Source organism: Balaenoptera acutorostrata, chromosome 1, assembly GCF_949987535.1.
Source record: "Balaenoptera acutorostrata chromosome 1, mBalAcu1.1, whole genome shotgun sequence".
NCBI classification, from domain to species: domain Eukaryota; kingdom Metazoa; phylum Chordata; class Mammalia; order Artiodactyla; family Balaenopteridae; genus Balaenoptera; species Balaenoptera acutorostrata.
The window spans coordinates 83,019,374-83,044,848 of NC_080064.1; the positions used below are offsets into that span (position 1 = coordinate 83,019,374).

At 32.9% G+C, this 25,475-nt stretch overlaps 1 protein-coding gene across 2 annotated transcripts in view; it reads left to right on the forward strand.

Annotated features, from left to right (window-relative positions):
• FNBP1L (formin binding protein 1 like) overlaps positions 1 to 25,475 on the forward strand; it is a 121,240-nt gene that overhangs the window by 84,066 nt on the left and 11,699 nt on the right. For both annotated transcript variants that reach the window (XM_007169576.2, XM_007169577.2), the window contains exons 3-9: positions 2,185 to 2,238; positions 3,522 to 3,669; positions 4,468 to 4,530; positions 9,718 to 9,822; positions 13,351 to 13,479; positions 15,300 to 15,446; positions 17,423 to 17,626. In XM_007169576.2, coding sequence (XP_007169638.1) covers positions 2,185 to 2,238; positions 3,522 to 3,669; positions 4,468 to 4,530; positions 9,718 to 9,822; positions 13,351 to 13,479; positions 15,300 to 15,446; positions 17,423 to 17,626 — 850 coding nt within the window. The remainder of the gene's footprint in view (positions 1 to 2,184; positions 2,239 to 3,521; positions 3,670 to 4,467; positions 4,531 to 9,717; positions 9,823 to 13,350; positions 13,480 to 15,299; positions 15,447 to 17,422; positions 17,627 to 25,475) is intronic.

The window sequence follows — 25,475 nt, forward strand, 5'->3', positions numbered from 1 at the left end:
GTGTCCTATCAACTTAGCTTCAGCATAAAGAGAACATATTGATGAACAACAAGGGCCTACTGTACAGCACAGGGAACTCTGCTCAGTATTCTGTAATAACCTAAATGGGAAAAGAATTTGAAAAAGAATAGATACATGTATATGTATAACTGAATCACTTTGCTGTACACCTGAAACTAACACAACATTGTTAATCAACTATACTCCAATATAAAATAAAAATTAAAAAAAAGAAAAAGAACGTATCTTACCAAGAATTTCAATGGAAATTTTAGCATTGACTTTGGCCTGGATTAATGGGCCTGGATCAAATAAGTGTTCCTGGACTGTTATATGTGACCAACCCACCACAGTTACGTAGACATGACAATAGAGGAGCTGTAGTTTAGGTTATTCTAGGCTGTACTAGAATAATAACTCCCAAATCTCAGGGGCTTTACGCAGCAAAAGCCTATTTCTTGCTCATGCAAAGTCAGTCACAAGGCTAGGTGATAACTCTAGTAGTCCATGTGGTAACTCAAGAATCCATACTGTTTTCATCTTGATCTTAACATGAAGCCTCCACAGTTGCTTCATCAGGAAATGAAGAAGCCCAGACGTTTATGCATGAGCTATAATGCTTTAGCTTGGTACTGACACAGAGCTTACAGCCCATTATACAGAATTAGCCACATGGTTCTGCCTAACTGCAAGTGTGCTGGAAAATGTGTGAAATAATAGGGTTCTTTGATGAGCAGAAATATGTCTGCCACAAACTGTTACAGAATAAAAAAGCATCACCTGAGTGATGCAGGTAGGCATAGACGACAAATGTCAATTATAGCCTATAACTCTAAACAATGCTTAAAATGTTGATATACAAAATTATGTTCAGAATTTGAAACTACTTGCTCTTTGGAATGTTCTTCGCCCAAGTTTGACTTGTTTTTATTTAAAGTAATTCATGGACTCATGGTTGAAAATCACTGACTTTAAAAGTAATTTCCAGAATGCAACCCATTTGTAGGTTGGAGATTGTGGTTATAACCATAATAAGTTAATCAGTTACCTCATAATTGCTGATTTCCATGGATATTATAGTTTAAAACAGTACATCTCAAATTATTTGTCATGATGGACTAGTTTCTTTTAAAGTTTCTACTGATGCTTTTATAAAATACAATAAAAATTTAATGCTAGACAAAATGACATAAAAAAGAGACATGAAATACGGGCCCTACTTTTTTTTACTGTTAGATTCAACATTTATAAAACTACTCTCAACTTTTGTACTTAGCTTGTTGTGGGATAGGTAACGAAGAGTCTGTGGACCTTTACTGGTCAGTCCATGAATCATATTTTCAGGAGCGTGGTATAAAGGACTGTGGTTAATGCTTTACAAATATTATCTACGTTAATTATCATAACCTTATGGGTTAGAGGTACTGTGTATCACCATTTACAGAAAACTGGGCACAAAGAGTGTGAGTAAATTGCCCAAGGTCACACAGATGCCACACAAAACCCACGTAGTCCAGTTTGACTCCAGAGTCCATGTGTTTGTCTGCCTCTGATTTTGCAGAGATGAAATGAGGTAGCATTCTAGTCCGAGACTGTCAAGAATGGACATAGATACAGGCAGAGAAAGTTACAATTTGGAATTAATTCATTTGCCTAAAAAAAGAGAAGGTTAAGGATCACATAGTGATTTTCATATAAAAGTAGAGTTACAGAGGATACTGATGAACTGTTCTTTTATCCTGTAGTGAGTCCGCATCTGTTTACATTTTACCTTAGTTAGTATTATAATCCCTGATTTACAAAACAAAATTATAGTATTTCCTTGAAATACGTGTCTTTCTGCCATAACTCAGTTTCATATACTGAGTACTTTGTTTCATATACCGAGTACTTTGTTTCTTTTATTCTTCCTCTTAATTCTTTTTAGTTTGATAGCATAATCAACCAAATTGTTACTATTACACTCGTATAAACATAGAAGTAACATTTTTTCTACAGGAATCAGTATTTTAAGGAGAAAATGTAAGTAATGATTGTCTATTACGATGGTAATAGATGATCATGTTGCTGTCTTAATTGTTTTACATCATTAAATTCTTGATTTAATGAAATTGGAAACTTTTAGAGTATTTGAATTTCAACAACAGTATTTTTAGTAAATTTTTAAAAATCTTCTTCCTATAGAAATCTGGTTAAGAAGTACTGTCCCAAACGTTCCACCAAAGATGAAGAGCCAAGGTAAATTATATACCTATTTACTGTTGCATATTGCAATTTAAAAGAAGACCTATATTTTTGTTATTTAGTAAAATAAATATTATGCTCTTAGCTTTTTATAAAGATTTTAAAAAGTTTATTGTAATAAAAAATCATAATGTTTATGAAAGAGGAAACTACTATTTTTTCTTATGAGGTTGCATACTTCAGTGGGCTTGATAATAGCTTTTTAGAATAGTTGAAGTGTGATTTCTAAGTAATAGGTGGACTGGGACTCCACTTGAATGATGTAGTCTCCAGAAGAGAAGGGTATTTTTTCCATACTTTTTTTTGTAGCTGTCAGCTTGTTAGATTCTTGCTTTTACTTTTACAGTTAGTAAAACAATTTGGCTGGTTGGTTTAAAGGGGTAATGAAAAGGAATAAGGTTTTCAGGGTAATTTTGGAACTCTGAATAAAAGGTTAGGAACTGCCTATGAGCTTTTTGGCATTCTTAAACGGGGATACATGGATAGTTGTAAAATGCAGAAACAAAAGGAGACTAAACTTAAAACAACTTTGTATGTAATTGTCAGTTGTTAGAGGATTCTCAGGTTTAGTGTTAATGGAGCCCTAGCTGAGCTGTCCAACTTCAGCTTATGTAAGAGTGTTCTGGCAGTGTATTCAAGTAGATCTATACATTTTAATACAGTGATTCTCTTTGTTTCTCTCCTTCCCTCCACACACACACACATTTTTTTTTACCCTTATTTTTGCCCCTTCTTACCCCTCTGTGGTGCCAACCATAGCGGCACTTCACTTGCATTCAGGATGTGGGCAGGCATACAGGCAGCTGTGTCCAGAGCTGATAGCAAAATTGTTCTGTAGATCACCCATCGAGATGCATTTGAGTGGTATAATTGGCAGGTTCTGTCCTCTAGAGCAAGCATATCATCTCTGTAATAGGTTCAGCTGCCAAGCCTAGGAATCCAACCAAGTTCATTCCCAAGCTCAGGCCAGTTAATTGGCAACTTAAGAGATTCCAGTATGCTAAAAGAGCCTGCAGGTAGTAGTAGTATTATTTTTTGACCCCAAATATCCTTTTATTTATAAATTAAGACTACCCGAAGATATATAAACATGTACAACTTGAGCTTAAGCAGGATTCTTTTCATACAAAGTTAATTTAGAGCTAGTAGCTGAGATTTAGGTTGAATATGTTAAAATTTGTTAAGTATCAGGCTCAATCTATACCTCACAAAAACATTTATAATGAAAGTAAAAATAAATTTCACCATTTTTACCATTTTTAATATGTTTTTGTCAGGTTTACTTCGTGTATAGCCTTTTTTAACATCCTTAACGAGTTAAATGACTATGCAGGACAGCGAGAAGTAGTAGCAGAAGAAATGGCGCACAGAGTTTATGGTGAATTAATGAGATATGCTCATGATCTGAAAACTGAAAGAAAAATGGTAATTCTTATCATTTTTATACAGTTGTTATAGTATATGAAATATTTTCACAGAAATGAAGTAATTACTTTGCTTTTTAAAATAATGTATAGTCATACAGCATAAACTGGTTTTCTATTTCTCTAAATTTCTTCTAGCTAAAATTATCTCAAGACATTCTTGCTAATTTGTGATCCTTTTGGATTTAAGACTGAGGTTTGGTAAACTCCAGCCAGTGGGACAAATCTAGCTTACTGCCTGTTTTTGTTTCCTAGTTACCATGAGCTAAGAATGGTTTTTACATTTTTAGATAGTTGAAAAGCAAATGAAAAAAAGAATATTTTATGACATATGAAAATTATATGAAATTCAAATTTTAGTGACTGTAAAGTTTTATTGGAACAGGTGCACACTCATTCACTTATATATTGCGTGTGGCTGCTTTTGCATTATATTAGCAGAGTTGAATATTTGTAACAGAGACAGAGACCGTGTGGTTTGCAAAGCCTAAAATGTTTATTTGACCCTTTATAGAAAACTTTGTCAACCCCTATTTAGATAATCATGTATTTTCCAAGAGATTATATCTGTCTTAAAGATTATATTTAAAGTATTTAAATAATAGTCTATAAAATGCATTTTAGAGAATTTTTGCTTTACTAATAATCTCTTCCTAAGTCTTGATAAAGTTTACATAATTAGTACCTTGAAAAAAAATTAAGTGAAAAGCCTTTTGGGGACTTTAGGCTTTAATTGGTATTTAATTGGAATTTAAAATTTTGTTTTGTTTGTTTTTTTGGTTGTTGTTATGATCTTCAGCATCTTCAAGAGGGACGAAAAGCTCAGCAATACCTTGACATGTGCTGGAAGCAGATGGATAATGTGAGTTATAGTGTTTTCATGTTTAACATAAAATTTTGTAGCATTTAGCTCTAAATGCTCTTATGCTTCATATCTATTTGAGTTTAATATTTCTCAATTTAGTATTATTTATAATTTGACATTGGTGTAAATAGAGAATATGAGACCATTTTGTCTGTTTTCCTTTTTTTCTACATGGTTCTGTACTTGTACCAATTCTATAATCTATAGATAATTGTAAACATTTAGGAAGATTCTTTTTGACTTTGCCATTGTTACTATAAAATATTGATAGAGGATAGAAGTAATAAGGAAATATTGATATCTTAGAAGACCATGTGACTGAGACTAAGAAAAACTAGATTCTAGTTCTGCCTTTTCCTTAGCACCTGATTTTTTCTTGACTTCAGTTTTAGCAAATGAAAAATGAAGACAGTGGACTAGATTATATGAAATGTTTCTTCCAGTTTAGTGATTCTATAATTGAGTGTTTCTAGTACTGGGCTGCTGGTCATAGACTGTCTCACTGTAGGAAATAAAGTACTTTATAGGGCAAAATTATAAAAGCATAATAATTATTTACTTTAAAAACTTTCCAGAGGTACTTATTAATGTGGTTTTTCTTAAATATCCTGGCATACAGTCATTTGAAAACCAAGATGTTTACATGGAACACTTTATCTTTACTTAAAACTTTCTGCCAAATGATGTACTGTCATATAAGGTTAATATTCTTTCTTGAACCCTCATGTTAGCAAGCAGTTTACTCTTTCCCTGCATATTTTTATGATGGATACTGTATTCCTTGAAAATTATGCTGAAGGGAGTTTTTCATGTTAATCAGTTTAGCTTGTGGATGTTGGAAAAAGGACAAGTTTGAGATTAAAAAAAAAAGTATGCATATACGTGTACAGTTTTCAGCTTTTTTTCTTTCTTTTTTAAAGACACGGATTAAAAGCTTAGATTAAATTTCTACTATGTAACTGTCACTGATGTAAGATTCTAATCACCAGTACTGATTGAGAATTCTTAGGTATATTAATAGTTTGTTTTCATTTTTGTTTTGATTTTCTTTCTAATTGGTTTCAGAAAGACTTCTAGGGAGTGTTTACATTTATTAAATTTTAAATTGCCTTAACTAGCATCCTTAGTATCTGCCACCCAATGAATGTGTATGTATGTGTGTCTTTCATTTGCACAAAATAACAGACTCCTACACTCATGAGTTATTGGTTCCTTTAAAAACTTGAGTTGACACAAATCATTCCTGTTGATATGTGCTGACTTACCTTTAGAACAATTGTTAGTTATTAAGGAAAAGTCATAAGGGTCATAAGAAACAAGCGTCAAAAAATGTAGGAGAGATTTCTTTAAGGCATTAACAATATTGTGAAATAAAGGTGAGTTCAGCTCAACTCATGTTTATTGAGTCTGTAACATGTATTGAGTCTGGTACAAAAGCAAATATGATATGGTCTTGTTTTTGTGGAGCCTGCAGTCTAGTGAGAAAGAGACACAAATATGATTTCTTTGTAATATGTAGAAATATGTGCAGGATCCCTTTTATAGTCCCATGTCTTCATGTCTAACCAAGAAAATGAAATTGTAAAATTCCTAACATGTTTGCAATAATTGAGAGGATATTTAAAGAACTAGGAGAGAAAGATTGAATTAGTGACAGAGTATTGAACATTGAGAAAAAAAAATTTTAAAGACAGTTATTAACCCAGGATAAACAAAATAGGCCCCACTGACATTTAAGTTGAGCGCAGAAGACAGTAGCCTGTGAAGAAGATTTTGAAGGAATGGTCAGAGATTGAGAAGATGGAAGCATCAGAAATGCCAGGTCTATCAGATAGGTGGTTCCAAGTAACACATCATATGAGTTTATAAAAACAAAGCTCAGAAACAGGTCAGTTCCAGAGTTGGTCAGTAGCTAGCTCAGTGATGTCACCAAGGCTGCTTTTTCTGTCTGTCCACGTTGCTGACTTGACCATGGCCTTTTCCCTCAGGCTTGTCCCTTTATGGTCAACAGTTGATTTAAGCAGCCAAGCACCACATCCTCGTTCAGCTGCATGCAGAAGCAGGAGAGAGGAAACATTTCTCTTCTGTTTCCTCTTATCAGGGAAGGAAAGCTTTCCCAGAAAACCCCAGCAGAATTCTTCATGGGTGCCTTTGACAGGATTAGATTATTTGACCATGCCCCAGCTGTGGGAAGGCTGGTAAAGCAAGTTATCAGCTGTTTTCAGCCTCCGTACAGGGAGGTGGGCTCTTCTGAGGAAGAATAGGGGAGTAGATGTGGCCGTTGATTAGTCTGCGACACAAAGGATGAAGAAAGGAGAATCTTTTCTGGAGTATATCCCTGTATTGTATAATGATATAATATCTTTCAGGGAAGGAGTATTTTTAACATTACTGTACTCATGATTCTTTTGCTGCTGCAAGGAAATTAGTAGGTAGATTTTTTTCACAAACAATAGGACACTTAATATAAAAGTATTTTTGCATATGAGTTGCCTCAGATTACACCAAAATTAGTAGCTATAGCTGTTCAGTTTGAAAACACAGCTCTGAACTGAGTTTCAGAGAATTAAATGTGGAAATTGAATTTTAATCTTCACAGAAAAGTGACATTCTGTATATTATGTATATTCAGATATATTTATGCTTTGAATAAATTTTACGTATCTCATACTAATCAAAATAGTAAGTACATTTTAAATGTTTTATAAGAAATTTCTGAGTACATTTATTTGATGTAAGTTACAGGTATGTCTGGTTCTAGGTATAAGGCAAACTGAACTAACTCAGACAACTTTTGGTTACAAATACCTAGATATAAAAGCTAAAATATTTTTTATTGTATTTTAAACTCTTAGCATAGCTACCTGAAAGAAAGGGAAATTTCTAACTGCTGGAAACTAAGGGTAAACTAAAAGCCAGAGCAATAGTTGTGTGAGCTGATACAGTGGCATTTGAAAAGTGGTTCTAGAGGTTTTGGGGTATGGTTTACAGGACCTTGCTAAGGGCTTGGGGTTTAGTACTCACACACTGACAAAGTTTAGGTTTTAGCTCTGTATGTTTGGAGAGTTGGAACTGAAATCCCTGTATAAAGTTTGACTCTTTGAAGGACTAAACCTTTAGTGAAAGGTGGCAGGAACTCTGCCCACTGGCCAAGGGAGGTAGAGAAGAACCTTGTCTCTATCTGAAGGTCAAGGAGTAGGAGGTATCCTGTGAGAAATTTAAACCTTTTGACCTTGTAGTTATGAGGTTTGCACTATCTGAATAGTTTTGTAATCCTCAAGACAAGAAATTGACATTGTAACTGGTTAGGTAAATAGAAAATGTTGACATCCTGTGCTTTCTTCTGAGTAATTCTCAGAATACAGGTAGCAAGGCATATATTTTCCAGACAAGAAATTGGAAGAGTCTCCTCTGTGGAATTTAATTAGTTTGAGAGGAAAGACTTAAAGATACAGGCACCATGGTTTCTCCAAGGAAACTGCCTGGCCTTATCACTGTAGAGGAAAAGGCCATAATCCAATTAGCTTTTAAAATAAGAGCAGATAGGCAGGTATCCCCAGACGTTTAAAGAAAACATCTAATGTAAAACACCAGAGTATGCAGAAAAGCTAGTATGCAGAAAAAAAAGCAACTTTGAAGAAACAGTGACTGTGAAAGGAAATAGAAATTAAAAAGCAAAAACAAACAAGCAAAACCCAGAACTATTATTAACATTTTCATAGGGAATAGAGAAGTTATTACATCCATGAAATAGGAACAAGATACTCTAAAGAAAGGAACGTATAAAGAACAAAGAAGAACTTTATGGTAGCAGAAATGAAAAGCTCGCTAGAAAGAATGAAATTGAAGAAATCTCTCAAAGAAGAGCAAAATGACAGAGATTGAAAATATGAGAGAAAATATAAGAGAATTAGAGGGACTCATTCTATAGGTTCATTTTCAAGATAATAAGCATCTTAAAAAAGAGAAAACATAGAAAATGGATAGGCAAAATTAATTCAAGAAGATTTCCCCAGAACAGAAAGACACAAGTTTCCAGATGGAGAGGATTTTCCAGGTGCTCAGCACAGTAGATTCACAGCAAGACATATCTTCATGAAATTTTAGAACAGTTAGGAGAGAGAGAAGATCCTACCAACCTCCAGAGAGAAAAAACAAAACAAAATAAACATATTTTATGCAAAGGATCAGGGATCAGAATGGGATCAGGAAGCCAGAAGACAGTGGAGTAGTACTTTTACGTTTCTGAAGAAAGAAGATTTCCTACTCAGAGTTTCATACCTGGACAAATTTTATCAATTAAAATAGATAGAAAGGCATTTTCAGTCATGAGACTTAAACAATTATCTCTTTTAGGAAGCTTCTTTTAGGAAGCTACTGCTAAATGTGTTCTAGCAAAATAGAGAAATGAACCAAGAAAGGGGCAGGTGTGGAACTAGGAAATAGATTCGAATTAAGGGAGAATTGAAAGGAATCCCCAGGAAATGGTGAAGGGAAATCCCAAGGTAACAGTTATTCAGTAGGCCTAGTTTGGTAACCAGTTCAAATTTTTACAGGTTACAAACCTCTGGGTTCTTGATTTCATTAAGAAGATAAAATTGATAGAATTCTGAATATGTTTGAATTAACTGAGGAGAGATGTAAAGAACTGGGGACACTAGGGTTGAATTAGAGAAAAGTACATTGAAAACTAAAGCAAATTATTAAGAAAAAGACATTAACTTCAGGATAAAAAAGTAGGAAAGTAAATATATCACATGCTCAGTTGTGAATAGGTTTTGCAAAGTCATAGTAATTTGAATTAAATTAAAAAAAATTTAGAGGCCATTCTGGGCAGATGGTATTCCTGGGACACTTGGAAGAAACAACACAAAACCACTTTGGAGGGGTGTTTCCACATTCTAAGCTACATTGGGATTCCATCAAAAAAAAAAACAAAGAAAAGAAAAGAAAACAAGCAAACACCAAAACCAATCAACCAAACATATAAAAACCAAACAAAAAACACCAAACAAACTGTCTGACATCTAGAAGTGTTATGCCTCCAGCTTTGTTCTTTTTCCTCAGGATTGCTTTGGCAATTCTGGGTCTTTTATGATTCCATATAAATTTTAGTATTATTTGTTAACTTCTAAATGAGATAAATCTAATTTTATTTTTCAGCATTTTAATTTTTTTTAACAGAGTAAAAAGAAATTTGAAAGAGAATGTAGAGAGGCAGAGAAGGCACAACAGAGTTACGAAAGATTGGATAATGATACTAATGCAACCAAGGCAGATGTTGAAAAGGTAAGAAATAATCCAAACTGACTTTAATATCAAAATATTATTACTTGCATATGGAGAGTAGTTACAATATTTGTGTTGGTATTAGTTTCCTCAAGAGATACACTACATCTAAATCTAAGATACACAAATATTTGCCTGCTTTACACATATTGGTCTGAGAAAGTAATTAGAATAAAATTAATATATTAATGTCAACTGCATTCTGAGTGTATAGGAAAGACATAGTTGCTATTAGGAATGAGCTTCTATCCTATTTAAAAATAAGATAGAAAGTCTAAGGTATGTTGATAGGGTATGCACATAGAGGTTGGATAGTGTGCTTCCCAATTATACAGAAGGGAAAACATGATAAAACTGTCAGAAATGTGATATCAACTATTTGTTTATTATTTGATTAATTCAGTCATTCATTTTGGAAAACTGAATTCTCTCTTGTCATTCACTGACTGATTCTGGGCCAGATGTTCTGTAACATTACTGTTGGTAGGATCAGCCCTGTAACTGTTGCTGCTTAGCTTCTCCTTCTCCCCTGCTGTATGCTCTTTATCTTAGGACATTTGACACAGTGATAGTCCTGAAATGTTGGGATTTTGAAAAATAGATGAACCTTACTACATGTTTTTGTATATACAAAGGCCCAACATTAGTATATTTTCTCCTTAGAATTTTGTAATTTCCTATAGCATCAGAACAAGAAAAAGCAAGAAGAAAGGAATAATTTATTTTCTACCTTCCATTTTCTTTACCAGTTTTTAAAAAACCCCCAAATCATATACATTTCAGGTTACAGTTACCTTAAAGTTCTTCTAGTATAACTTATGATGACGTTTATCTTGTCTACCCTATTTTTAATAACATATCTCTTATGATAGTAAGTTCCCTGTTATTGGGAATATAGAGTTTTAAAATAGTCTGTTCATTTTTTTAAAAAAAATTACCATTTCCTTATATTGACCCCACTTGTCTCCCTGTTCAGCTTTAGTTTCCTTGAGGTACTAGAAAAATAACAAATCTATATTTTTCTCAAAATAGGTTTTTAGATATTTGTAGCAGATTCTCTACCCCTAGATGAACTATTGTGTTTCTTCAACTATTGCACATATGAAATATCTTCAAGTTACTTTTCAGATATCTTCAAGTTACTACTTTCCTTTGGATACCATTTAATTAACCAGTATTCTTTGTTACCCCAAATTGGGTATAGTTCAGTCTGAACAGTTCTGAGTTTGATTACCTCCTTTGTTTTGAACACTAAATTTATGTTAATTATACCCTAAATGTATATCAGCTTTTTGGGCAACCACATTGTTTGGCTTGACTCTCATTGAGTTTATGGTTAACTAAAATCCCCATGTCTTTTCACATATGGTATGGTATAAGAATATGTGTCTCAGACAGAACATGTACTGTTGGTCTTTTAAATGTATATATGCTACATCTGTATCAATTATTAGATTCGATCCTGCTGTTAAGATTTTTGGATCCTGATTTTGATCATCCACTATATTAATTTCCTTCCAGGCATCATGTCATACACATAATGTGTTATCATTACTTGATAAAAATGTGGACCACAACACTTGCAAACATCACTATTTTATATATGGGAAACTTCCTTGCTGGTTGACATTGACTCCTTAAGAACTCCGTTGACCTATTATCAAACATCAATTGAATACATAGTTTATGTACTAGGCAAGTTAGGCGAACTCCTTAACTGGACTCTCATTTTTAACTTACTCATTTTGTCTATAAAGATATCTTTAGAGACAGATTAGACATCTTGAAATCTAAATATAACATGTCTACTAGTTAGTTTCACCTAACTAGTTCAGAATTTTAATGTTTATATCTTCCTTTTTTATTCTTATTTGTTTGCAACCCCTTTAATTATTAGAGAATTAGGAAAAATTTGAGGTTTTACTTTAGATACCAGAGAGTAGAGGAATTCTGTTTTAAGTGACCAGGAAGGGAAGGGAACATAGTTTCAAGTAACTACTTATGAGAGTTTAAAAAAAAAGCATAAAAAAAACAGGTGAAGAGGGAGCAGGCCGATTACTGTATCTTCCTAAAGAAAAGGAAGTCAGTTGCACAAAACCATGAATATACATAACACTATCAAACTGTACACTTAAAAATGATTAAGATGGTAAATTTTATGTTATGTGTATTGTATATTTTGCCACAATTAAAATTTTAAAAAATTTAATGAAATATAAAAAGAAAGAAAGGAAAGGCAGTAGATGTGAAGCCCAGAATATGCCAGGGAAGGTGTCAATTGTTTTAGCTTCTAGCCTTATTCTCTTACATAACCTGCTGGAGCCTTTCTCCCAGGCCTTGGGAATCACAGCCAGTGACTTGGAACATGAGGAGCTTCCCCTGAAAGAACCATTGTGGGTAGGGGATATTTTGGAATCCTTTTATTCCATCATAGTTTGTGAGAGGAGGGAGAAAAGGGAAAGGAGTGAATGAATGTGTACTTAACGATCCCAGGTTAGAACTTGAAGTGTATTTTTCTGTAGAAATATTTTGGGCCATGGTGTTTAGTTTTCATAGTACTTATTTATTTTAATTTTCAAGTACACTGTGGATTAAATGGATTTTTGTGGACTTATCTGAGATCTTGACTACCATGTATTTCTGTAGGTCAGTTTGTTTCTGAGTTCAGAAGAACTAACTTGTAGACCTACTGTTAGAAGGTTAGGGATTACAATTGTAAAAACTAGAATTAGAATAATGAAGTGTATTCACAGTGTGCTTTTATTGATATAATTTTCAAAGCACTCTCATCTAACATGATTTATAGCTTGGAACACTGAAAAATTTTCAATTCTTATTTTGTTTTTTTCTATTACTTTATAACAATTGAGAAAATTGTTTAGATTCCCCTCCAATAAATCTAGATTTGTGCTGTTTGTATTCTGATGTTCTCACCAATGTATCAGTAGATGGTACTAATGTTCTCATTCAAAAAGCATTTCTATAAGACCTTCCTTGAGATGAACAGAACTATATTCTAAATAAGCATTCCGTAAAGTACCTGTGGATTTGTATAGAGGTAGAAATTATTGTTAAGCATTACATTATCCCCAAATCCCATTTTTACTATTATTTGGTTTCACTGTGGTTCTGAGTTGGATGTAACTGGATTATGTTTAAAGAAATGTTTTACTGCTAACTTTGTAACTGTCTAAATTATTCCTGATGCTTTTTTTCTCTTCTGATTAAAAGCTTACTATTTCAAACCATAATGTTGTCATTTATTTAATTAAAAAAATCTGAATTTGTTAAGGAGAAACTTTATTTTAATGGATTATTGTAAGGGAGAGGATTTATTATTGCAGTAAGAGAAAGGGAATATTGCAACAGGGAGACTGGCCATAAGATCTGTAAGCCTCTCCTTTACTTTTAAGTGATATCAGTAGTTAGAAAAAGTCTCGTTTTAGTATAACTTTTAGAAAAGTGAATTAGCTGTGATTTTGTTGCTCGTCTTTTCGTTGGTGATGATTTGGACCAATTTGCCTCTAGGCTAAACAGCAGTTGAATCTACGTACACATATGGCTGACGAAAATAAGAATGAATATGCTGCACAATTACAAAACTTCAATGGAGAACAGCACAAACATTTCTACATAGTGATTCCTCAGATTTACAAGGTAAAATTTAGAGATGTGAAATTAACCTAATTTTAGATACAGAAGAGCTAGTCTTTAAATGTAAAACTTTAAAATTTCAGGCATCAATCAGAATGTTTCTAGATTCACTAGCCATCAAGATTGGTGATAAGAAATTTATGATTATAGATGTGAAAAGTAGATTTTTTCTGACTTTGAAATCACAGATTTTTCTACAGATTTATTAGTAGTATATTAAACAGTTCACTAAAACAATGACATTTTCTAGATAAATTTTAATACTACATTATTAAGTATTATGAGATGGGAGAATTCATTGGAATTGTGTATTGTAGTCTGCTCACTTAGAATTTGGATGTAGCTTTTTGATACTATAACAGAATCATTGGCATTAGTCCAGGTGGCAGAAATAAATCTTAAGAAATGCATTTGCTAGCCTGGTTTTTGCCTGCTTATCTTCCTAGCTGCCAGATCATAAATGTAATTCAGGCTTATAAATCCCATCCATCATCATTTGATGATACTAATTGCCAAACGGCCCTCAGGTGAAGACCCCGGAGGTTAAATTATGTTACCGCCTATTCTAGAAAGAAGAGAAATTAGAGAAAAGGGATTTAGTGAAACAGTGTTGAGAACAGTAGTACCTGGGAGAGCAGAGCTTTTGTGAAAAGAGTGTCAGTCCAAATACACCTTTTTTTTCTTGGAAGCAAGTTAGAAGTACAAAGGAAGCATAGTGAGAGGTGGTGGACTAGAGAGGGTATCAGATTTCAGTCATTTAATCCAGAGCGTCTGTCAGCCTGTCCTCACTCTGTGGTGCCTTCCTAAACTTAATAGCTATGCCTTCGTATTCTGGGGAGACCTTAACTTGGAGACCCACTGCTTTTCTGTGTTTTGGGGCTTGATCCTTTTGTTTGTGCTTTGCTGTGGAGCAGTCTTGCCACTTTGTGATGCTGGACGCAGTTCTTTTGTGAAAATGCAGGTCTCAAAATAAATTCCCAGGCTTTGGGAAGTAAAGAGGAAAAAAGTAGTATGAAGGCTTTGGGAAGTAAAGAGGAAAAAAGTAGTATGAAGGCTTTGGGAGCTAGGGGACTTGAGCAGTGTAGTTGCTTCCTACGAGAAAGAAAGGTCACTGTTGACAAATAAGTGTCAAAAAATGCCTTTAAGTTATTTGGCATAATTGTGTCCTGGCATAATTCTTAGTGGCATGTGCCAATGAATTTTTGAATTGTAGGGATTCCATACATGTATCACTTTGACCTTGTGGCCTCTTGTTTTTCCTCTTGTGTCTCCAGCCTTTCGATAGTCACTTTGAGCTGTAGAATGTGGTAGGTTTGGGTACCCATTGGTATGCGGTCAAGTGTGGATTCTTGGTCCATTCAGATCTTACCAAAATGTTCTGAACTAGCTTAAGGGTTTAGAATGCTCACACTTGTATATATTTTATGCCAGCTGCTTACAAAGGAAAAAAAATGTGTCAAAATTCTGTGTTAAAATGAAACTTTTCCTAGAAGCATAAACAACAATAACTGCTCTGACTGAAGAATGAGAGGTGGAGGTTGTATGAGGCAGAGATCTGGTAGACTGTAGGGGGTCCCTTAGAAGTCTTGAAAACTGTTGTCACCTGGTTTTAGGATATACTAAAAGCCTTGTTTTTTTTTTTTTTGCTACTTCACAGGCCTCAAGTTTTAAGTACTTTAAGTCTGTAGCACTTGTTAAAAGGTATTTACAACAGTGTAAATGTTAGGGTAGAATCTTTGTGGGTTTTTTTTTTTGGAAGGGGGCTGCTTCAGAATGAAAAGCAAATTCAGTTTTCCTTTTTTTTTTAAATTCCTAATTATTAGCAACTACAAGAAATGGATGAACGAAGGACTATTAAACTCAGTGAGTGTTACAGAGGATTTGCAGACTCAGAACGCAAAGTTATTCCTATCATTTCAAAGTGTTTGGAAGGAATGATTCTTGCAGCAAAATCAGTTGACGAAAGAAGAGTAAGTGTTTTATAATTAATTTGAATAATATATTTGGTTTAAGTTAGTGAAATGAATTGGGAAAGGGGGGAAGTAATTGATGGTTAGTTGATTTTAAATTATATTCTGTAGAAGTAACTTATTGCCAGACTCCTTTGGGCTGTAAGGATCATTCTAAACACTTAAAATTCTAATTGTTTAAAAGGAAAGAGTTCTAATGCTTCTCTTTCCTTTCCCCACTAATTTTTCAGTTCTACTCCAAGAGTATAACTAACCTATGAACTGTATGTTACAAACTGTATGATACTGTTAGTCTAGTGAAAGTTTAAAGAAGGAAATGGTCAGATCTAGAGTTGTAAGAGTTGCTTGTAACCACAGGAGTTGGCACTTGAGCTGCATTTTGAAGCCTGAGTAGTGTATGGAATGATGGCTCATGAGAAAAGAAGGAGGGCATTATGAGTAGAAGGTACTGCCTTCAAGAAGCCCTGCTCCTCTTGAAGAAATAAATCTAACCACATTATATCTTGATTAAGGTCTAGAAAAGGTCTTGTACCTGGTCATTTTTCAGTAAATGTTGATTTAGTGACTGAGAAGCTAAGGTTAACAGAAAAAGAGGATATGAGGGAAAAGGAAGAGAAGAGAACCAGTATATGGGGAGTGCCAAATATGTACTACGTATTTTAGTCTTCACGGCAAGTTGGTTTTATATGAGTGAAGGTCTTTCTTGTAAAAGAATTCTGACTTAAATTTTAAAAAGGAAAGAAAATTTTGGGGTTCTTTGGGAATTCAAACATATATTTATATTTTGGTATAGCTGCATCCAAGGTTACAAATTATAGTTAGGTCCTCCTCCTCTCTCCCTCTTCTTACCCTTTAGCAGATGATTGGTGGGGGTGGCATTAGTGACAAAAAAAAAGTAAGGTATGACCTAAGGATGACTTTTGACTAAATGGTAGGCAAAATGTACTACCGGGCTTCCCTGGTGGCGCAGTGGTTGAGAATCTGCCTGCTAATGCAGGGGACGCGGGTTCGAGCCCTGGTCTGGGAAGATCCCACATGCCGCGGAGCAACTAGGCCCGTGAGCCACAACTACTGAGCCTGCGCGTCTGGAGCCTGTGCTCCGCAACAAAAGAGGCCGTGATAGTGAGAGGCCCGCGCACCGCGATGAAGAGTGGCCCCCGCTTGCCGCAACTAGAGAAAGCCCTCACACAGAAACGAAGACCCAACACAGCCATAAATAAATAAATAATTAAAAAAAAAAAAAAAATGTACTACCAACAGAAATAGGGAATAAAAGAGGAGAGGTGGTTAGGGTAGGGGTCGGGGAGGAGTTTGTAGAGATAAAGTATTCTGTTTGCAAATAATGAGTTTAAGGTGTCAGTAGAACATTCGGATAGAGGTATGTATGTCCAAAATCAATATAATAATACTTACGTGAGTTTTAAAGTTTTGGGTAAATGGTGCTAAACTTTATTTCAGAGTTACTTTTTGCACTCAGTATTGTTTGTGAGATCTTTTTTCATTGCTCTGTTAACATTCCCTCGTATGTCTTTAATATATTTTATTTATCCTTTCCCCTGTTGCGTGAATGAAAGCCTTTCTACTTGTCTCTTACCCTCTTTTACAATTAGATGCCCTTTCCTCTGTTCCATAGGTCACCTTCTTTGGAGACATCCTGTAAAACAGAAAACCCTTTTCCTTTAAAACTTAGAATTTCTACTTGAGAATAACCATGGAGTGAAAACATCCATGAATATTACAAATTAATAAAGTAGTAATTTGTTTGTAAATTATTTTTCTATAGGAATTAAAATATTTATGGTTTATTACATATTCACAGGAAGAAATTATTCACTTTAAACCTGTAATAAGTATTGTAGAATTATTTCTTTAAATTTTTATTTGTTGTTTTCTAACACAGATTAAGGTTTTTGAAAGCTAATATGGTATCATAAGCAAATGAAATGGTTTAAAAAAAACATGTTTCTTGTGTATAGGACTCTCAGATGGTAGTAGACTCCTTTAAGTCCGGATTTGAACCTCCAGGAGACTTTCCATTTGAAGATTACAGTCAACATATTTATAGAACCATTTCTGATGGGACTATCAGTGCATCCAAACAGGAAAGTGGGAAGGTGGATGCCAAAACCACAGTAGGAAAGGCCAAGGGCAAGTTGTGGCTCTTTGGAAAGAAGCCAAAGGTAAAAGTCATAAAATTCCTCTATGCTAATAATTTTGTTTTAGTTTGTCATTTAAAATGATGTAGGTATTGAATGGTTAATGGTTTACTATTAATAGAGAATAAATATTTTGATTTGAATGATTCAATTAACTTTTCACTTAGTAGAAACATAGAATTTTGTACCTTAATAGTAAAAATTATTTCTGGGTTTAACATTTGACTGCCATATAAAAATGAGTAAAAATATTAAATAATTTGTTAACATCCCTTAAATTCTATGCTTTTGAAATTTCATTTGTATGTAGTTTCAGTTCAAATTTTTTCAGAATCATTATGATCTGACTCTAAGATCACAAAAATTGCAGTTCTCAGTTGGAATGAACGATTGACCACAGCAATAATAAAATGTCAGATTAGGTTTTATAGATCATACTAATAAGGTTATTTTTATCATCCGTGTGAATATTTAATGGGAAGGGCTCAATGCGTGTGTTATTTGAAGTTTAAAAAAATCTCTAGTTTACTAAGAGAATCTCTCTTAACCTCCTGTTGAAACCCATCTTTTGATGTGCTGTTTATTTTAGATAGATAAATTTAGCTCAGCAGGTGAGCAAATGGAATAGATGCGTGCTTAATCTTCTTATCAATTTAATGACTATAAAGTGTCATAATCAGTAGGAGAATAGATATGTACTTTTAATCTGATGTTCTGTATTTATTAAAGTATACATGATTATTTTAATTCATTTTTCTGATCTTGACATAGGAATGTAGATAAAATTTAACTCATTATAATATACCTGTAAATATCTTTAAAAGCACAATTATAATTAACTCAAGCTTTATTCATGCTTTTCATAATGTTGTCCCATTGAGAAGTTGAGAGGTGAGACTTTTTTTAAAGTCAGATAAGAGTAGCTAGGAGAGCTCAGAAAAACAAGGAATACTGAAATTTTTTTAAAAAAAGAGGTGCAACAGGGATGAAATAGAAACAGTTTTGAGAGGAAAGCCACAACATAATGAAATTATTTTGCCTATTTATGATAATCAGTTACAATTTTAATATTTTATTTTAATAGACATTGACTATTTAGATAACTTTAACTGTAGCTGCTGCCTTTATCTCTGACAAGTATTTATAGGTTAAGTATAACTAACTAGGTGGTGCTAATATTCTAAAAATCAGAAGAGAATTTTTTTGTCTAGGTCATATTGCTCTCTCTAACCTTATAATTTGTATACTCTATATTTTCAGTCTCTCAGCTTGTAAAAAAGTGATGAAGTGGTGCATTTTTAAAAGTAAATTTGACTTTTTAAAATGACAGTTTTGGCAAAGCTATGTTAACTTTCTTATAATATTTTTATAGAAAACTTTATTTGAGATATATTTTGTAAAAAGTATGTTGCCAAAAATAGAATTTTCATTTAGGAAAAAAAGCTATGCACATTTGGCTTATTGATTCCTTTCTTTATTTCCATATTAGCCACAGTCCCCACCCTTAACCCCTACTAGTTTATTCACATCCAGTACTCCTAATGGGTCCCAGTTTCTCACATTCTCCATTGAGCCCGTGCATTATTGTATGAATGAAATAAAAACAGGGAAGCCCAGAATTCCTTCTTTCAGAAGTCTCAAAAGAGGGGTAAGTTTAATAATGGGTTAAAATGCATGATGGCCTATTGTGTGTGTAGTGTGGCTTTTAATACTCTCCACCCTCATTATAAGGCTCTCTCCTATATATATGTAGTTTAAAACATGACAGAATTAAGTATAGCTGCCCTCAAGTTAAAAACAACTCCTCTTTATAACATTTGAAATGCTCACCCATAAAAGAATGGTATTATAAAGAGGGTGCTGGGTACAATCATATTAGCTATTTTTTTTGTTGTTGTTGTTTATGTGAAGTCATATGTCCGCCATTGTCTTGTAATGTATTTACATTTTTAAGACTTTCAGTAATTTGTCACTGGAGTTACTCATGTAATAATTTGTCACTAATGATGACCTCTGCGAATTTATAAAGTATTATTTTGTTGGCCAAAAGAATCAAGTTCTATTTTAATTTTAATTGCCCTACTTTCAGAAGCCTAAAACACAATTTCCAATAGTTAAATAAAAAATCAAAGATAGGCATGTTAAATATCAAGATTGTAGATCAATTAAGATAATATATTAGAAAATACTTTGTAAGTTGTAAAGCCTATAAAAATACTAGATATTATTGAATAATGGTTATATGAAATTTGTATTGAGTAATTGTTACAGGAAGTATTTTTTACCAAATATTTCCTTTTCTTTTTCAATAGGCTAGCCTTTGGCATTTACTTAAAACTAAAGATACTCTGCAAATGAAAAGTTTTAGAATAGTAAAAAGCAAATATTAAACTGTTTCTTAGCAACAACTGTTATACTACTGATAAATTAGCGTTACTTCATTATGTTAGGCTAATTTCTTTTATGATCTGATTTTAAGGCCGTGTTTGTAATATTCATAGCTCATAATTTAGATACATTTATGAGATTTGTATGAGCATTTGTTTGGACATATAAAAAACATAGGTGTGATAACCCACCAATGAGAACTCAGAGTCTATTAGTGTCATAAGAACTCTAATCATTAACAGCAATACACTCACTCTTGGACTCACTCTTCCTTGCAATCCCTCTCTCTTCCTTCCCTTTTCCTGCTTCTCCTCCCTTCCTCTCGCCCTTTGTTCCTTCTCTCCCTTTCATTTCTTTCTTCTTTTTCCTTCTCTGTCTAGCCTGTGTGTTTCTCACTGTTTGTAGCCCTATCTTCAAATTGCTTTAGTTGGGTTTCTCTTCTGGCCACATGTGGACAAGATATGTTAATTTAGGGCAAGATTACATTATTATTTACATTTCCATTGAAACAGTATGACAAGCAATTGGTATCAGTAATGCAACAGAAATATCCTAGTGTATTATGTTCTTTTGGGGACTTCCTTTTTTCCTATAATGACATGAACTTCTTTGTGTCTACCTTTCCTAATTCTGTATGTGAATGATATTATAGGTTAATTTCATGACATTTTGAAAAGTCCCTGTGAATGAGTCTGTATTATACCTACAAGCACCATAGGTGCCTGTTATCACTTTTCAAAGCTCTTATCACTTGTTTAAAAGACTTTAAGAAATCATACTTGGGATTTCTATTGCCTGAACTATGAGAGTAGAATTAATTCCCATCTTTCTTCTCTTTGATGACTTAGACTTCATTAAATATTATGCTTTTGCATAAATCATGAGAAATTACAAATAGTAATTTCTAGTAGCCATATTTTTGTAATCACATATGTGTCCTACATATCGAGTCTACCAGGCCCAGTTACAGTACCCTACACAGTATAGTCATAGGGATATGAAGTAAATACAATTCTTTGAAAAAAGTTTAGGCAGTTAGAACTGTGAGCCCTGGAGAGAGAAGCTTAAATATGTGCCATCTTCATTGTTATTGAATAAATCTATAGGTAGAATTATATAACCGTAGAACTTAAAAGTATCTGCGGGGTCATTATTTATCGTATTTCCACATATTGCTTTAATTTAAAACATTAGTACATTTGGCGGGGGGGGGGTGGGGGGCTAGTTCCAGAAGGCCAAAATGGTCCCACTTTTATTATTAGTTATCATGCCAAAGAAAAAAGCAGTATGCACGATGGAAAATATGACAGACAAACCAACTAGAGATTGGAGAATAGAGCAGGAAGTAAAGTTTATTACCTTGGCATTGAGAAGTTTCTTTCTATTTTGATTGGTATTTGGTAGTTTACTAGATACTATTTCAAAATTATGTTTTCTTCCACTTAAGAATTTTCTCAATATAGAAAAAGAAGATAAGCTTTAAGAAGCCAGTTTATGTGTTTTTACATGGATTTCCATGTAAGTTCATTAAACTTAAAAAGTCTTAAGGTTTCGTAAAGCTGATGAGTTGTACCATTCAAAGCAGAAACTCTTGTTTTGAGTTATATTTGTTACATCATTTTTCCTAAGTACCTGCTTTTGGCTTTTCTAAAAATTTATAATTTCTTTTTCTTTCATTCTTAAGAAACCCTGTTGTATGTAGTTTGCAGTATCTTTAAGGATATGAGAAATGTTATATTGGACCAGTGTTTTTGAATTTGATGGTGGTACTGGTAGACTTTCTCTGAGGGACGAGGGTTTATAATTTCCTTCTGTGACATCAAGATCTAACCTTAAATAGATATTTGGTGCACACCCAAACTTAACTACTTAATAAAAGAGTGAATAATTTTTACTCTATAACTACTTCATTGGAGCTTACTGGGTACTCCTTTTTTTTTTTTAGAAGTATATTTATCTAGCAGTATCAAGTCCATGTTTTCTGTTTAAATTATTCATGATCTTATAGACTTCTAGAGTCATTTTTGTAAGCTTTTATTTATCCAGAATACAGTTCTCAGGATTTTCCTATCTTTAAATTAAATACACATAATAATTTGAATTGCCTGACTGATTTCCTTTTTAGGTCCCTTATGTATTTATTAAGATATAGTGGGTATGTGAAATTTTCTAGTTATAGGGATATGAAAATTGCATATGAGAATATAGTATTGAGCGTGAATTGCTTAAAAAAAAGACAAAATTTATTTCTAATATTTTACAAAGAACTTGAGTTTTTAATATCCCCAAATCTAAGGTTAATGAACTGTGAATTTATTTTCTAATTGATAGTAAAACTAGGTTAGCTAAAAACTGAAGCATTTGATATTTCAGTTATAATTATATTATTGTTTTCTCTAAAACTATTAATATAGAAACTGAAAAAATAATTTGTATCACTTAGAAATTTAGCTGGTGGAGATTATCATAAAAGATAAATTCAAATGCTTTACCTATTTTGTTTCTTATCATCTATATGATTTTGTTTTAATAATATGTATAGAAGACCATAAATATCTTTTTAAAATTTAAACCTTCTAATCTTCTTACCAGGAATTTTGTCATAGCAAAATAAGTTGTGGTTTTTGTCCCCTGAAACTACTGACAGTCTAAAGAATGTTAAGCTTAATTTGGAAAGATAATGGATAGCGTATGTCATCTTTTCTTATCATCGTAACCATTAATATATATGGCCAGTTCATCAGAGATAAAGGGTAGATATTTTTGTCAGCTATTTGTTAAAGTCTATATTTTTTATGTGAAATTCTACCTGACGTCCTCCATATTCTCTAAAACATCATGACTTAGAATATAGGGACAAGTAAAAATTTTAGAGGCCGCTAAACAAATGAAATGGATATGAAGATGAACTTTGCAAAGCTCTACTGAGTATTATGGGTCACAACGTGTGTGTGAGTGTGTTTGTGCACACGCATGTGCATGTATACACGTGTGTTTAGTGTGGATGGCAGACAAATGTAGTGCCAGTTGCAGAATCCTGGTAACTCATAGAATGTGGGTGATATATAAATACGCATATATATGTTCACAATATGAGAGGACTCTGTGCTATGTCATTTCACATTTTCAGAAAGAATAAATTTTAACCAGTTTTCTAAAAATTGAAGTTATGTATTTTTAGTGTTGCTTTTCGAGCACATGGATTTCAGAATGAAAACTGAAAAATGGAAGCTGTATCTTCAAAGCAAAATTCAACCCATATGTTTGTGTCCATTAACAAATATGTATGGGAAACTTGAATCTGGGTGACTCATTATTATTTTGATAATAGTGTGTTTTTTAATGTGTCCGTACATTAAAAATAGCACCTTAAAACTAAAGTGGAAATGTTACCCTTACTGACCCATGGTATATTTAAATTCAAAACAGTATTCTGAAGTATAATAATTCAGATAATGGTGTTTTGTTTAATGCATTGGGAAAAGTATTCCATTCTTTAATACTACATATAATATTTCTTTAAAATGGCTAATATTAAATCTTTTATATTCACCTTTTCAAATATTAGTATTTTGAGAGTGAAGAGCTATGTAAGTGAAATCCACTTATGTAAAAATTGTTTTTTAAAGAAGAAAATACATGTTTACTGATAGAATGATTAACTTTTGAGTTTCAGTTGCACTTGGAAAATATCTGCCCATTATCATCAGTGTATATATTTTTTTGCAAGTAATTTACTTTCCCAAAAGTGTGGTTAAAATTGTTTTTCTGGCATAATTGTTTGGATTGTGAAATGTACATGATTTATTTTAATATTGTAAAAAAAAGTATAAGTTATTGCATCTTCTGTATTATGGTTTCATGTGAATAATATACCATTTCTTTCTGTTTTCCATTGAACTATTCAGTGGTCGGTGAAGATGGTAAGCCTTATGTGCTGATCTATATACTGTGCCAACATTAAATAATCACAAAACATTGTTTTGTTTAATTCAAAACAAAGTGGTAACGTACATCCCCACATGTTACCTTGTATGTCTTTTCTTTTTATAATTTAATCCATAGTCCAACACATGCCAGTACCTCTGATGTCATAAAATTTAATAATAATGTGGTTAACTGTAACTCATTAAGTTCTTAAATGTTATTGGGTGGAGTCTTTGTCATGTTACAGAGAATGAAATTATAGTTAAACATCATTTTAAAAGTTACATGGTAGAACAAAAGTTTATGTTTTTACAAAAGAAAAATTAAACAAAAATGATTTTTCTTAACACTCTTTAAAAAGATCATATAACTTTGTTTTGTAGTTTATCACAAGAATCGTTAGATTTTCCAAAATGCAAGAAAGAAAGATTTCTTGCTAGTTTCATTAGAGAGTCAGTGCTTTCTTCTTGTCTACTAATGAATGGGAATAAAAGCACAAATAACTTAAATATCGTGTGTGTGTGCACATGTGTGCTTGCGCATGTGTGTGATGTTCCTTTATACATATGTTTTAAACAAATTAATGGAACTGCATTGTGAAGACCTAATGTAAAAATTATTGGGTGCTTATGTAGTTTCTCATTTTTTGGAAAACAAATGAGTCTTTTTCAGACTATTGCAGTTTGGCCTTTTATGAATTCCCATGTAGTAGAAGAGGTTTTTAAATGTCTCAGAGTCTTCTTTTCAGCCATAGGAAATAGAGTGAGTTTAGTTCTCATATTCTATAAAGGAATATGTTATAATGTCAAAATGGGATATTAAAAATGCAAGTGCCTAGCTATCTGCTGTTAATAAATTTGAGAACAAGTTCGATTAAGGATAAGTGGAAATCTGGAGGATTTACTTGTAGGTAACTGTGAGTTTATTATAATACTATCAAAAAAACAATATTGAAATGTGTTTATTCATTTCATTAAATTTAAAAATATAAATTAGAAAGTTTTACTTTTGGCACAAGATAATAGTTTTCAAACTATTATATACCTGTACCCCAAATTAGATTAAATCTGACAACTTACATTGATAATTGACCACTAAATTTAAAGGCACCTTGTAGGAAATTTTGCCATTTGTTTATTTAGGTCAGATTTGGGTGATTGACAGATTTTTATTTCTGATGACTGGTAGATTAAAAAACAAAAGCCACTTAGAAAAGATGTCCTCCTTTTTTTTTTTTAGACAGGCTTGTTGAATGTCCATAATGTTCAGGCCATTTGCAAAAAATTTTCTTATGAATTAAATGTTACATTTGATCATGGCTTATCTGAAAAGTGAGTTTTATCTTTTTTAAAAGCACGGGAAGCACTCTTGTAGATGGTGAAATAAAGCTATTTAGATGTGTTATAGGAGTCAGTGGTTCAAGGAGCAAGGATGCATTTGTTGTGGGAGCTCACTTCAGCAACACTTAAAAAATTGAATTGCATATTCTTAAAATCCCCATTTTAAAGAGAAAAATGAAGAATAATAGTTGTCAACAATTTTTGAGTATGTAAAATCT